The sequence below is a fragment of the Ptychodera flava genome, chromosome 21 (assembly GCF_041260155.1).
Source record: "Ptychodera flava strain L36383 chromosome 21, AS_Pfla_20210202, whole genome shotgun sequence".
NCBI classification, from domain to species: Eukaryota; Metazoa; Hemichordata; class Enteropneusta; family Ptychoderidae; genus Ptychodera; species Ptychodera flava.
In genome coordinates, this window is record NC_091948.1 from 36,134,966 (window position 1) to 36,148,475 (window position 13,510).

The 13,510-nt window shown below is 38.4% G+C and overlaps 1 protein-coding gene across 2 annotated transcripts in view; it reads left to right on the top strand.

The window, feature by feature from the left end:
* LOC139122125 (neuronal acetylcholine receptor subunit alpha-10-like) overlaps window positions 1-13,510 on the top strand; it is a 43,336-nt gene that overhangs the window by 8,843 nt on the left and 20,983 nt on the right. The window contains exon 1 of one of the 2 annotated variants that reach the window (XM_070687526.1): window positions 8,289-8,544. The exons of the other annotated variant lie outside the window; for it this stretch is intronic. Within the exon in view, the coding sequence (XP_070543627.1) occupies window positions 8,496-8,544 (49 nt within the window). The 5' untranslated portion in view covers window positions 8,289-8,495. Of the gene's footprint in view, window positions 1-8,288; window positions 8,545-13,510 lie in introns of those variants that run through there. 2 annotated transcript variants of the gene reach the window in all.

The window sequence follows — 13,510 nt, forward strand, 5'->3', positions numbered from 1 at the left end:
CCCTATGGCCACAAGTACTGCATTAAATGTTCTCTCACTATCTCACACATTATGTAAAATCTTACACGGTTTCAATAAATTTATAAGTACTTTAAATTTTATAGATTAAAAGTTAACATTCAAGAAAAAGCATTACGCCAAATAGAAGTTGGGTGTGGCATATCATTACAGAAAGTAAATCGATAACAATTTGAGTACATATGGTCTGCAGCGTCGAGTGGATCACAATTGTTCTGCTTTATAATCAAATAACAACATGATTCAGTTTTCAGAAAAGTGGCCGTTGTATTGATTGCAATCTCTTCAAGTCCAGAAATTGTCATATCACATACACAATTAGAAACTTTAGCGTGGTATTAGCCCTTGTGACACAAACTCATAGTGATGTGATGAAATAACGATGTTGGTACTGTATTCTTTCACAAAGGCCATATTCAACTGCTTCTTCATTTTTGACTTATGATAAGAATTAGGATACGAGTTTGCAGTCTCTAAAATTTCGAAAGAATGGTTCTAGCCCGGAATAAAGAGGATGTGATATGTGTTCCACGGATTCAGTACGCCCAAAAGATCACGTGGTACCGGTACGTGTACAAACGCGTAATAGAAAATACGTATTCCTGTGCAGATTTCTTTGTACCTTGGTCCATTTGAATTTCGGGTTTAACTTCTCAGTACATGTAGATCACCGACCCGTCACATTTAGTCATGAGTAGCGTGCTCACTGCAACGTTTACGCTGGCCCAGCACCGCCCCTGATCGGAGTCCGACTTTAAAAAATACGTGAGAGCAGTTCACAACGCCCCTTGGCCGGCGTTAATTTAATAGGACGTAGTCGAGGGGTGAACCCGAGTCCGAGCTCGGACTTTAACTCCGGCGATCGCAGTGCGAGTGAAGGCATCGAAAATTACCGAAGTCGTAAAACACCCCCTTGTGGCGACTTTTGGGCATATTTTCAAGTTTACCTACGACCTTTGTTCAGTTGTCGTTGAGTTTAACCATGACAGACGTGTCCTACGCAGCCGGACGTGGTAATAATTGGTCCGAACAGGAAGTTGTGCTTTTGCTTAGCGTATAGCGCAAAAGGCAGATCGTCCATGAAGCGTGCCGCCGTGAACAAAGAGAGCTTCCAGAAATTGATGGACGACACTTCAAATTCCAGAGACAATGCGTTTTATCAAACTGTAGCAGACAAAGCGCAGCCAAGCTCTAGGGGTACCCCATAGAAAATTGTACGGGCACCCCCCCCCCCCATTGGTCATTTTTTCACATAAAAATCCCTAAACGCGGATCGATGTTTCATCTTTAAAACTCTTAAATGGGTTGATAATAAAGCAAGGGTCCTGTTCTTTAGGAAAACCTTCACATGCAACAGAATAAAGATGAAACTTTCAAGAAATTTTCAAGCAAAATCACAAACAATGAGTCTTATTTTTGGAATATTCAAGGTAGATGTTTTCAAATAAGGCGGCACACCCCAATATGACAATATAAAGAGTACATCTCCCGGGGCACAAGGGACTAAAGAGAAGGTACGCAGTGTCACCGAAAAATAAAAACCATGAAGGCAAAATTCAAAGATATAATCGACCACAATAACAGAAGCGGTCGTGGAGAGAGGGAGACCATGCCCACCATAACCGTTGAGAGCGTTTAGGTCGGTGTCAGTTTGAAAACAAAGACCTAAGCTTGACCGTGTGAGCGCACACAGTTACCTCGGACGAAGCCCCTGTATTTGCAAAGCGTGAAAGCAGACCCTGCGACGCCAAAGAAACTCGGAGTGAGAACAAACACACTTTACATGAGTCCAGTGCATCCCATCAGCTGTGACGAAAACTAAAGGGACAATGAATAAATCTTAGTTTCCTACGCATGGAAGACAACTTAAAAATACATGTAGGTCCGTCCACTAACGGGACCGTAAACTGTAGAATAGTAAATACAACGATCTGACTGATCGAGAAATGAAAACAATCGTGCTATTTTCGCAATGTGGCAACGATGGAACAGCGCGGCCTCTCAGCTTTGAAAAGTTCCTCTTACGACGTTTAACGCTAGAATTTCAACATACTGTTAAAGTAGTAACAAACCACCTCAGTAATAGGTAAGCTTAGGCTGCGTTCGAAAAAAAATGGTTGGAATCGCGATTCAAATCTTTTTTTTTTTTAGACCCCCCTCAATACCCTCAAAAATTTTCAATTTTCCTCCTCAATACCCTCAAAAATGTTCAAGTCCCCTCCCAAATTACCATACAGCCGCATATTTGTTAGGAATGCACGCAGAGAAAAAATAATCATGTATTGTGTAGTTCTGCACGCAGATGTTCAACACTACCTCTTATCAGCAAGTTGTAGAGCCATATACCTAGGGCAAGTTCTTAAATTGATTCATTTTTAAATGCATCAGTGGATATTTTGGATTTCTCAGTCTAAGCCGACTTGAGTTTATCCAACTCTGGCCAGGTCAATGGAACCAGCTGAAAAGCACACAATATGACAATCAATGAGAGAGTATGAAAATTGTGTATTCCTGGCTACGTTTTACCAAATTGTGAAAACATCAGCACGGTGACCTACCGAATTTTTTTTTCAAAAGTACAAGACATATACAACTTAGATGCCACTTTACTTTTGTGTTATTGTACAATGAGATGTGAAAATATTATTCACTGCATGAACTTGAAATGAATGTTTTTATATATTGATTTTAGAAAAACTGACTTTTCATCGTACATTTGTATAAGATCAAGTATGGTGACCCCATCTTTTTTCTCGAATATTTGATTGTTCTCATATGCCAGAATTCAAAAATCCACGGTAACTGTTAGTCCCCTAGTCTTCTATGTGTTGCTGTCTGGCTGGATCTTGTGTACATGTAGATGTATGTTTCACTGCCAATTGAGTGTCATATGACCGAAACTCTTATTAAACTACATCAGTCAGAGCTATCACTGCCACTGCCAGTATGCAGTAGCAGGGCAGTAGTTGTATTAACTTTTTATTTCGACAATATTTCTGTTTAGTTTATACAACTGCGTTCTTGTTCTACTCCTTACGGCATGTTGAGCTGTCCAATATTCAGCTTGCAAACACAGCCTTTGTGTACCGTGCATTTGTATCATTCAATTATCACCAATATTTAGACAATTGGGCTTTGTTGACAAACTGAATATTGTGTTTTTCAGCATACTGTAGAGAGACACCAAGAAATTGTGTTTGATACATTGCATAGAAATATTAAAAAATTATCAACAGTTGCAGCTCCTGCCCCATTGTAAGGCCAACTTTAATGGCATTCATACATTTTTAGATTTTTTTCAAGATGAAAGACAAAAAATGCGACAAAACGGTTCTAGATTTTGTTTAATTATTATTAACATTAGAACCATTGAACGACATCAAAATGTTGGGAGTCAAAATATTTTTAAGTCCCCCTATAGGCAGAGCAAAACTTTCAAGTCCCCCTCGACTACCCAACAAATTTTCGAATCCCCCTGAATTCCTCCACCCCCCCCCCCTCACCATTTTTTTTTCTGAATGTGGCTTTATACCTTTCGATTTTGACCATTTCGCGACATGTATGTACTGCATAAGCTTATATGTCACTAAGTTCGCAAACTCTGGTGGTATGCCATCGTTGGGTGTGGTTTATTGCTTAAATATACGATAAATTGTTACCATTACGAATGTCAATGACTAGGATTTTCTTCCCTTCATCTGATATGAAAGATATGTTCTGACCATTGCATTTCGGTGAGGAGACGATATATAGTTTATGGTCTGTGTGTAAACAAATCTCTTACAAAACCTCATATAGATAATCTCCTGCATATTCACTTTATACATGAAGGGAGTTTTGCCGCCACGCTTCAAGTTGGTGCAGTAATCATGGTAATTGGTCGTTAAAGGAAGTGGTGTATAATTGGGAACGCCCTCGTCTGAATACATATATAAGATGATCAGTAAGACCACCTTGTCGGTCGATCATCGTGAATTCCAGACATGATGTTAGTAAAAAAGAATGTTAGTCAATTAATTTTAAATAACCTTTACTGGCATTGTAATACTATAAAACGTACATGATATAAAGGTGCACAGACGCTTTGCCCGTTACACTATAATTTCGGGAACCCATTTAAGCCTCAATATAGAGACCAGAACATTTGTAAATGTCAGCATGTCAAGTGTCGACTGGTCCATTGCTGGGGAAGGGAGAGTAACATTACATTTGGAAAACAGGCTTTCATTTCTTTACATTTCCTTTGATTTAGTTTCATTTCATTTCTGATGTCCCTCTGACAAATGTTGTCAGAGGGACATGAAGGTGGATTCAGTGATAGTCATTAACATGACGGTGTTCTCTGATAATTAGAGGTCATCCTTGAATCATAGGGTCCTCAGTCTCCGATGATGATGATGATGATGATGATGATGATGATTAAATATTTAAAGATGAAGAAAAATAAAAAAATATATTTGGACTCAGTTAACTTGTTGTTGTTGTTATTATTATTGTTGTCGTTGTTGATAGTATTTGCAGAAAAGAACAAAGTATGCGCTGCAAAATTCAACACAGCCTAACTGTACAAATACACTGCAAAATTCAATACAGCCTAGGCCGAAAATCACACGAAACGAGCTCTTTTGAAGCAAATTAAGTACCAGGTATGAATTTTGAGAGTGATAGGGAACGATCGACGGTTAGGCCTACATGATAGATGAACTTGCTACTTTTCACAGGAAAATCGGACGTCGAAGATGACATAGTGGCATATAAATCCCTATAGGAAATAGCCGTTTGGTTTCCCGACTTGGTTTTTTCTCAGGTATATGTACACACGTCTATGGGCGTATAGTCCGAGAGCGGAATAGATCACGAGTGACTGTGCACACAGTGAGCAGCGCCCGGAGTACGGCGAGCGGCCACAGCCGTGCACGGGGCGCTGTTCACTGCATGTCTCAATAGCTGCCCGCACGATTTCCGTTTGCACACTTATTAATAAAATGCATGTTTCAACATGAAAATTGCAGGCAAGTGATTTAAAAGTCGCCGTGCGCCCGTGCTTTTGGGGAGCTTCTTTCAATGACGTTGGTACTTTTCGTTCAATGAATGAGGGACAAGGAGAAATATGCGACCAAATCCATGCAAAACACAGCAGGTATGAGACCTAATCCTCGAAAAAAAAACTTAACTGGAATTTGCTGGTTTTTCAGAGGTGTAAACCGCTTCTGAGCTCAGTCTCTCAACAAGACAGGACTGCATTCGCAAGGACTTTACCATTAAGGGACCGTTCAGTTTTTACGGCCGGGGGGGGGGCCGGCAAAATCTTGTCGCCGGTGTTCAAAAAAATGACCCCCCCCCCTGCATTTTTCGCGAAAAAATGATGACCCCCCCTTTGTCAGACGAAAAAATTTGATGACCCCCCCCCCCCCCACTGAAAAATAACCAAAACCCATATGTCAAATTTACCCGCACGGTTTGGATTTGAACTCCGGTACGCGGCGCACTTTATTCGTGTAGCAGAGATGCCAGTGTACAAACTTCTCAGCCACATCCATGCAAACGTCTGTTAATTAGGACGACTGTAAGGCAATTTTTAACTTCATTTCCATAGACAACTTATGTCCATGGACATTGTATAAAGTAAACTTTATTGGAGTGGTTCGCCAAAGGCAGCCCTCCGGTTAAGAGGTCATGGGCCATACGTAAAGTCAACTTTATTCTAGTGGGCAACCAAAGGTGGCCCACTGGTAAAAAGAGGGTCGATCATGGCCATTGCATGAAGTAAACTTTACTGAACAGGGCCGCTGAAGGCGTCCGGCCGTTAAGATGGTCATGGGGTATTACAATAAAGTCAATTTATTGTAGTTGGCCGCCGCAGGCGGCCCGCCTGTAAAGAGGGTCGATCATGGCCATTGCATGAAGTAAACCTAATTGGAGTGGGCCGCCAAAGGCGTCTGCCCGCTAAGAGGGTCATAGGTAATACATAAAGTATATTTATTGTATTGGGCCGCCAAAGGCGGCCCGCCGGTAAAGAGGGTCAATCATGGCCATGGCATAAAGTGGACTTTATTGTAGGTATTATGTTTTTGAAAATGTGGTGACCCCCCCTTTCCTACCAGTGAAAAAGTGATGACCCCCCCCTTCTTGGATTCCAAAATTATGATGACCCCCCCCCCCTGGATTTTGCCGGGGCCCCCCCCGGCCGTAAAAACTGAACGGTCCCTAAGCTGTCGTACTTCTGGTTATTGAATAGAATCTCTTTTGTTTACTGGGCATACGAGATTAGGGGTGGGCAGTTTGATATCTTTGAAGTCTGGAAGATTTTTGAGAAAAAGATTTTAAGGGACTGCCGTTGGAAAAATCGAGCTGAAGATAAAAATAAAAATAAAAAATAGACTTCCAGCAGATTTGCAGTTCAAAAAATAACGTACCGACAGTCACTGTTTATTATTACTTCGAACACACTCTACGGGTACCTCTGTCCAAAGGGACTGGTCATTTTCTTCAGCCTGGGGGGCCGGTGGATTCATGGGGGGTCACCCTGTTTTTGACTTTGGTGATAGGGGGGGGGGGTCACCATGTTTTTGAAATGCCCAATAGGGGGGGTTAGTGTGTTTTTGAATTTTGACACAGGCTCATCATTGCCTAAAATGCTAGTGTCAGCCACAAATTTCATCATTCAGTTGTATTTTTCAGCGCGCCCTTCGGGCGCGTAACTTTAATAATCAGTCATATTTTTCAGCACCCCAAACTTTAACATATCAAGCCTATTTTTCAGCACGCCCAACTTTAACATATCAAGCATACATACATCAGAGATATCTGTATGTTCAATATTTTTCAGCGTGCTCTTCAAGCTCATTACTTTTATATATCAGACATTTTTCAGCATGCCCTTCAGGTGCATGACTTTAATATACAAGGCATATATATCGGAGATATCAGGATGTTTCATATTTTTCGGCGCACCCTTCGGGCGCCATACTTTAATATTTCAGAGATATCTTGATGTTTGCTAAGTGAAAGTGTACCATTATGAAATCTGCATTTCATATGAAAAGGATGACAAATTCCTGATACTTTTCTGTTCTCTCTATGAGAATTCAGTATTAGAAAGCAACATGCACAAATATTTCACAATATATATTTGATACAGTGACTTATTTTAGAAATAGAAAAATGACAAGATATCTTTCCTTCTCATTGATGCAATTATTTTCCTTTGTGTCACTGGTTTTCTGTAGAAAGATGCTTTTTTATGAACAAAATAACAGTTAAAAAAGGCAGTTTTTGTCATTATTACCTGTGCTTTTATGGTTTCAATGTTACAAGAAAAGGTCCTCTCAGACACTGTACACATCAGATTTGGCTAAAAAAGCTCTCTATGGCTCCTCAGGAGATTTAATTGGATGGTTGGCAAGTCTTAACACCCATAAAAGTTTTTGATTCACTGCTTTTTCCTCTTTGATATTAATGATTGACATCCATTTCTGTACAACAGTTCAGGACATCTGGTTAAGCCTAGAAAGTGTGAAATACATTCACAGTTCATTCAAAATACAGCTCATTCAAAATGTACTGTATTCAAACTTTAAGATTTACATTTTGAAATTCCTATTTACAACTGACATGTCAACAATTTCATTAAAACATAGAATGACTATTTAAAATATAAATATATGTAAAATGTAAAATATAATATATATATATATATATATATATATATATATATATATATAATTTATGTCCACCTTTTGTTTTACCTATGTCGCGCGCCGGGGGGGGGGGGGGTCACCCTGTTTTCGAAATTTGGAATAGGGGGGTCACCCTGTTTTCAAAATTTGGAATGGGGGGGTCAACCAGTTTTTGACGTCGGCAAAAAATAATCCACCAACCCCCCCCCCCCCAGGCTGAAGAAATTGACCAGTCCCTAAGTTTCCTTTTTCGAGCTCCGGCACCAATTCAAAGTATTCCTATCGAGCTTTTCACTTGTCTCTGTTGACATATGTTGTAACAATGGGAAATCGTTTTTTCATGAAAACTGTTGTTGAAAACAATCAAAATTGCCACCATATGACTCCATTTTAATGTGTAATATTCAAAATTTTCTGTGTCAGGGTTCCAAAATCGCAGACTTCGCGCAGTTGTTAAAAACATTCCGAATGAAGCAGACTGAACTCAATCTTCCAATCAACGCCTATCCCTTCCTGGCAACGGCACTACGGTGAACATTTACATGCAAATCATTACAGCAAAGGAAAATCAATAGTCTTTTGTGGAAACGATAAGAACGCGATCTTTTGAATTAATCCAATCGATCGAATGGAAAAGAAGCATATCATCCGACTTCCACTGCCGGTACTACTCAGTGGTTACAAATAATCCATGCTCTAGTTTTTCGAGTTTACTTTCGAAAGTGAAACGAATTTCTCTGCACAGTAGAAAAGGGCTGATTAATTGGTCAGGTAACTATTGGTGATACTGCAGAAACAATGGCCATTGCTGTTATCAAAGGAATTTTGTTGTGTCTGATGTTCACCGGTGAGTATAGTTGAATAATTCAATCCCCATCGGAAAATTTATTCCAGCGATTACTTTATCAGTAATGCTATGCGACCTAAAACAAGTCAGTTTGTCCGTAGACAGTTCTGCTTAATTGCCTATGGTTAGTGTTAGTTCTTCCCGAAATCCTCGTTTTCCCTCAAGTTACATTGTACGTGCAGCAGTGTAGGATTTGTAATTATTTTCTCTGCGCCCAAAGCTGCTTATGTTGATGCACAACTTTCAAAATACCATTTCTTAAAAGTCGAAGTCGTCCCGATAATAAAGGTAGGGGTTTGAGATATTTGGCAGCTTCCTGGCCACTATATGGGTATTCAGCAGCTGGTGAGCTAAAATTAAGCAATAACCCCCACCGCAGGAGGGTATACACGGGGTTTTGGTACAATGCGCGACATAAAGCACGAACCGATAGGCGAGTGCTATATGGAGCGAATTGTACCAAAATCGAGTGTATACCCTCCTGCGAAGGGGGCTATTGCTATTATATAATATCAACTTGTGTGTCTTTGTTGTCTTACTTTGGTATTTCGTCAGTTTTAGTCCAAAATGCAGAAAAGGGACGTCTTTAGAGATCGAACGACGGAAATTCAGCGCCCGAGACCGAGCATTTTAAAGTTGGGATTGCGTCGACAAAACACGCACATAATATCCTCCGTATTACTGGCTACGTTCATCAACATTGCATTTTATTCACATGGAACGCGAACTACGGTGGCCCCTACACGCCACGGAACTCTACTACTTTTGATTATAATATACTTAGCTGGAATCCGGCAATCTGATTGGCTGGAGCCGGGGTTTATATTCTCAACAAGAAGACCTGCGTGCCGCGTAACATTTTTGAGCTCGCGCAAATTTCGAACGGCAACTTGAGAGCTCAACGCGCCATAATGTCGAACAAGTCTATAGCTTCAGATTGATTTTGATTGTTAAATTTTAGTCTAGTGCAGCTTGACGAATCAACAAATGAAGAGTTTCTGTAAGCATTGGAGGCTATGTAACAACGACACAATTTTTAAAGTTGTTTGAGTGTTTTTTTGAAGTAAAATTCTTCAAGTTCGATGTCTAATCGCGATATTGATGCGTTGCGTAAGCGTGTTTTATTAATTCAACTGTGCACACGCGCGCATTCTGAAACGTTCTTTTTTAGAGTTTGTATGAGGCTGGGCGCTCCTGAACTCGCGTTCCAACTTCGGCCCTAAATAACAACATTGTCCACTTGTTTTTAATTTTAGCATATTATAATGAGGTTATAAATGGTGCGTTCGGGTATTTGGTTGCGGATATAAGACCTCTGGGGTGAAAATTAGCATATTTGGGTGAAATAATCACCGAGCGAAGCGAGGTGATTATTTCCTGCCAAATATGCTAATTTTCAACCCAGAGGTCTTATATCTGCAACCAAATACCCTCACTTGCCGTTCATAACCTCTTAATATAAACTCTAATTTTTATTGACAATATCTTTAATATTTGTAAGAGATTTTATTTCTCCACCGCAAACTTTTAATTTTGTACGGGCAACTTTATCTTAACATTATCTTAACTTTAACTTCTCGAAAGTAGTTTTAGTTTTAACCATAAACAAAATATGTTTCTCAAAAGTATTTTTTATTTTGTAAAACAAAAGTAAAATTTTTTCAAGATAACAGACTCCCCTACACGTCATGGAAATTTATTACTTTTGAACATAAACTCATATTTCTGGGCAATATATTTAATATTTGTAAGAAATTTTATTTCTCCACAGCAAACTTTTATTTCTGAACGGGGAAACTTTATTTTTGGGGTAAACTGTTTTTAAAAACTTTTAACAAAAACACTTTAACTTTTAAAAAATAACTTTAACTTTGAACAAAATATTTGTTTCTCAAAAACGTTTTTTATTTCGAAAAGAAGTAAAAATTGTTCACAGCAAAAGTTGAAGATTTTTGCTGAGCGCGAACTGAGTTACTTAAATGACATAACCTTATGTTTTAAGAGCAGAAAACTTAAATTCTTAAAGAAAAGTTTTATTTTTCAAGAGTAAAATTAATTTCGTTGTGGAAAAAAGATTTTACCAAATTCTTAAACCACACTCATATGTTGAAAATATGTCTTGAAAGAATTAGTTTTGTTGTCTTCAGAAAATAATTTCTCGCCATTGAGAAATAGGTTTATGCTCTGTATTTCAATTTGCTGCTCTGAGAAAATCTTTTTTCCATAAAGAAATTAATTTTACTCTTGGAAAAATAAAACTTTTCTTTGAGAATTTAAGTTTTCTGCACTAAAGACATAAGGTTATGTCATTTAACCCCTTGACTACCAAGGCCAATGTATTCCTATATACCAGGCCTCTTATGTAAATATTGATAAAATCTGGGGTGTGGTCATTCCATCAACACTGCTTAGAGTAAAAATTACGTAAGTACCAATAAACCATATATTTTCTGAATCAGCGTGAAATTTCCCTCTTTCTCATACATAAATTTTGTATTTCCAGGTAACGTGACTGGTCACATGACTCATCATGTGACCAGAGTTGGCAAAGAATATGCTTGGAAAGAATATTTGAATCATCAGGATGTGTTTTGAATCCATAAAATGACTCAAATTTGAATACAGTTGCAATTTTCATGCCATTTTCTTTACATATATATAATAATAACTACCCTTTACTTTATTTATAGGTGTACCTGTTTAAGACTTTTCTCACATAAGGCAGAGTAAATGAACCACAAACATCAGCATCTGACATAATTCTGTATTTGAAAATCAACACGTTATATTTGTAAATACCTGCTTTATGTCTTCCTTGCAGAAACATGCATCTAAAATGGTTATAATTTATCAAAAAATAATTCACAATATTTAAAATACATTTTAGGGAACAACATATCACATGGGCATTCACTTGACCAGTCATGTGGCCAGTTATATTGACAATATGGCTGCTATTCGCTAGGTTATAGTAAAAAACTTATATTTCCTCCAGTTTCATTAACAGAATATTGCTGTTAATGGAACATATTTACATATGAATCATTTGTTTTCAATAAATAAACATTTCGTTTCATTAAAAAAAACAAACCATAAAAATCTTGCAAGTAAATGACATCAACAAGCTTCTGGAAACTGTAAACAATCAGCGCGATGCTTCTGTGATCAGCTTGACCTTTTAGGGTCGAGGTCATTGGTCACGACATTTGCTTCCGGATTTTAGCCGTACTCGGACGTGTGGGGGCGCAATCACATTCAAGCCAGGTCAGAATAGATCTATTTTAGTCGCGCTGCGTGCCGATGCCAAAATTACGGAATATTTAGGGACAAAAACGAAGCAAATAAACCTATTTAACTGTGCCGGATATGTCCGGCACTAAAGGTATATGGTAATTCAAAATGGCGCCGGATATATCCGGCGTACAAGGTTGTCAAGGGGTTAAGTAACTCAGTTCGCGCTTAGCAAAAATCTTCAACTCTTGCTGTGAACAATTTTTACTTCTTTTCGAAATAAAAAACGCTTTTGAGAAACAAATATTTTTTTCAAAGTTAAAGTCATTTTTTTTTTAAAAGTTAAAGTTTTTTTTGTTAAAAGTTTTTAAAAACAGTTTACCCCAAAAATAAAGTTTCCCCCATTCAGAAATAAAAGTTTGCTGTGGAGAAATAAAATTTCTTACAAATATTAAATATATTGTCAAGAAATATGAGTTTATGTTTAAAAGTAATAAATTTCCATGACGTGTAGGGGAGTTTGTTATGTTGAAAAATTTTTACTTTTGTTTTACAAAATAAAAAATACTTTTGAGAAACATATTTTGTTTATGGTTAAAACTAAAAATATTTCGAAAAGTTAAAGTTAAAATAATGTTAAGATAAAGTTGCCCGTACAAAATTAAAAGTTTGCGGTGGAGAAATAAAATCTTACAAATATTAAAGATATTGTCAAGAAAAATTAGAGTTTATATTCAAAAGTAATAGAGTTCCGTGGCGTGTAGGGGCCACCGTAGCAAACACTATATTTGTAAAAAAAAACTACCTACTGCAGACACAGAAAATGGGTCAAGAGTTCAAATCAAAAGAAAAAGTAACAATTTTTTCGTAAATTTACATAAGAACAATAGTCCTGGCTTTTTTTGGCATACTAAAAATAGATTTGTCTCATTCAGTACATACGTAGACCGTCGCAACGTTCAGAGGTGGTACAGTGAGATTACAGGAGCTATTTTTGACTGATAATTTGGACTATAATTGTAACATAAAACAAGCAATTTTGAAATAATCCAGATGTTGGATAACAGCAACTGTGATGAACAGTTGTGCAGAATGTGTTGACCGATCAGCGAGAGCTGGACGCCGCGTTGTGGCTATCGACACGATCCTTGACGCCGACATTGATGGTTGCATTTTAAATCAACTTTCGTCGACGGGTCGCAATCGCAGGAGTCGGGAGTCGAGTCGTCGCGTTGTTATTTTGAACCACAGGCGTGATGTTTACTGGGTAGTTTGTATAAGTGTAGTTTATGCTACGCTCCGACGTTCTCTTCCGTAGCGTCTAGTGTCTACATCGTTAGAACACTCTGGTCTGTTACAGCCCAAACTTTGGGAAAGAATATCTGACATACCGTTATTGTTAGGAAGTGTCAATTTATTTGTGTATGAATGAATACTATCTTCATTCGAAAGAGCTGTATGTCGCGCGTCTCGACTCCGCCGAATCAAGCAAAAGTGCACGTGCTCTGTTGCCCTAATATAATGCAATTATTTTGGGAAATGCGCTGCTTCAGAGATGTCTTTAATCATCGATCCCAACTTATTTTCACCAAGAGGTGAGTTACAGAACCTAGCCCTACGAGTATGGCGAGAGTGTCCGGCTTTGGCTACGCCGCGGAGGCGGCGTAGCCAAAGCCGGACACTCTTGCCATACTCGTAGGGCTATACAGACCCATACTCTATCTGGGGTAAGCCG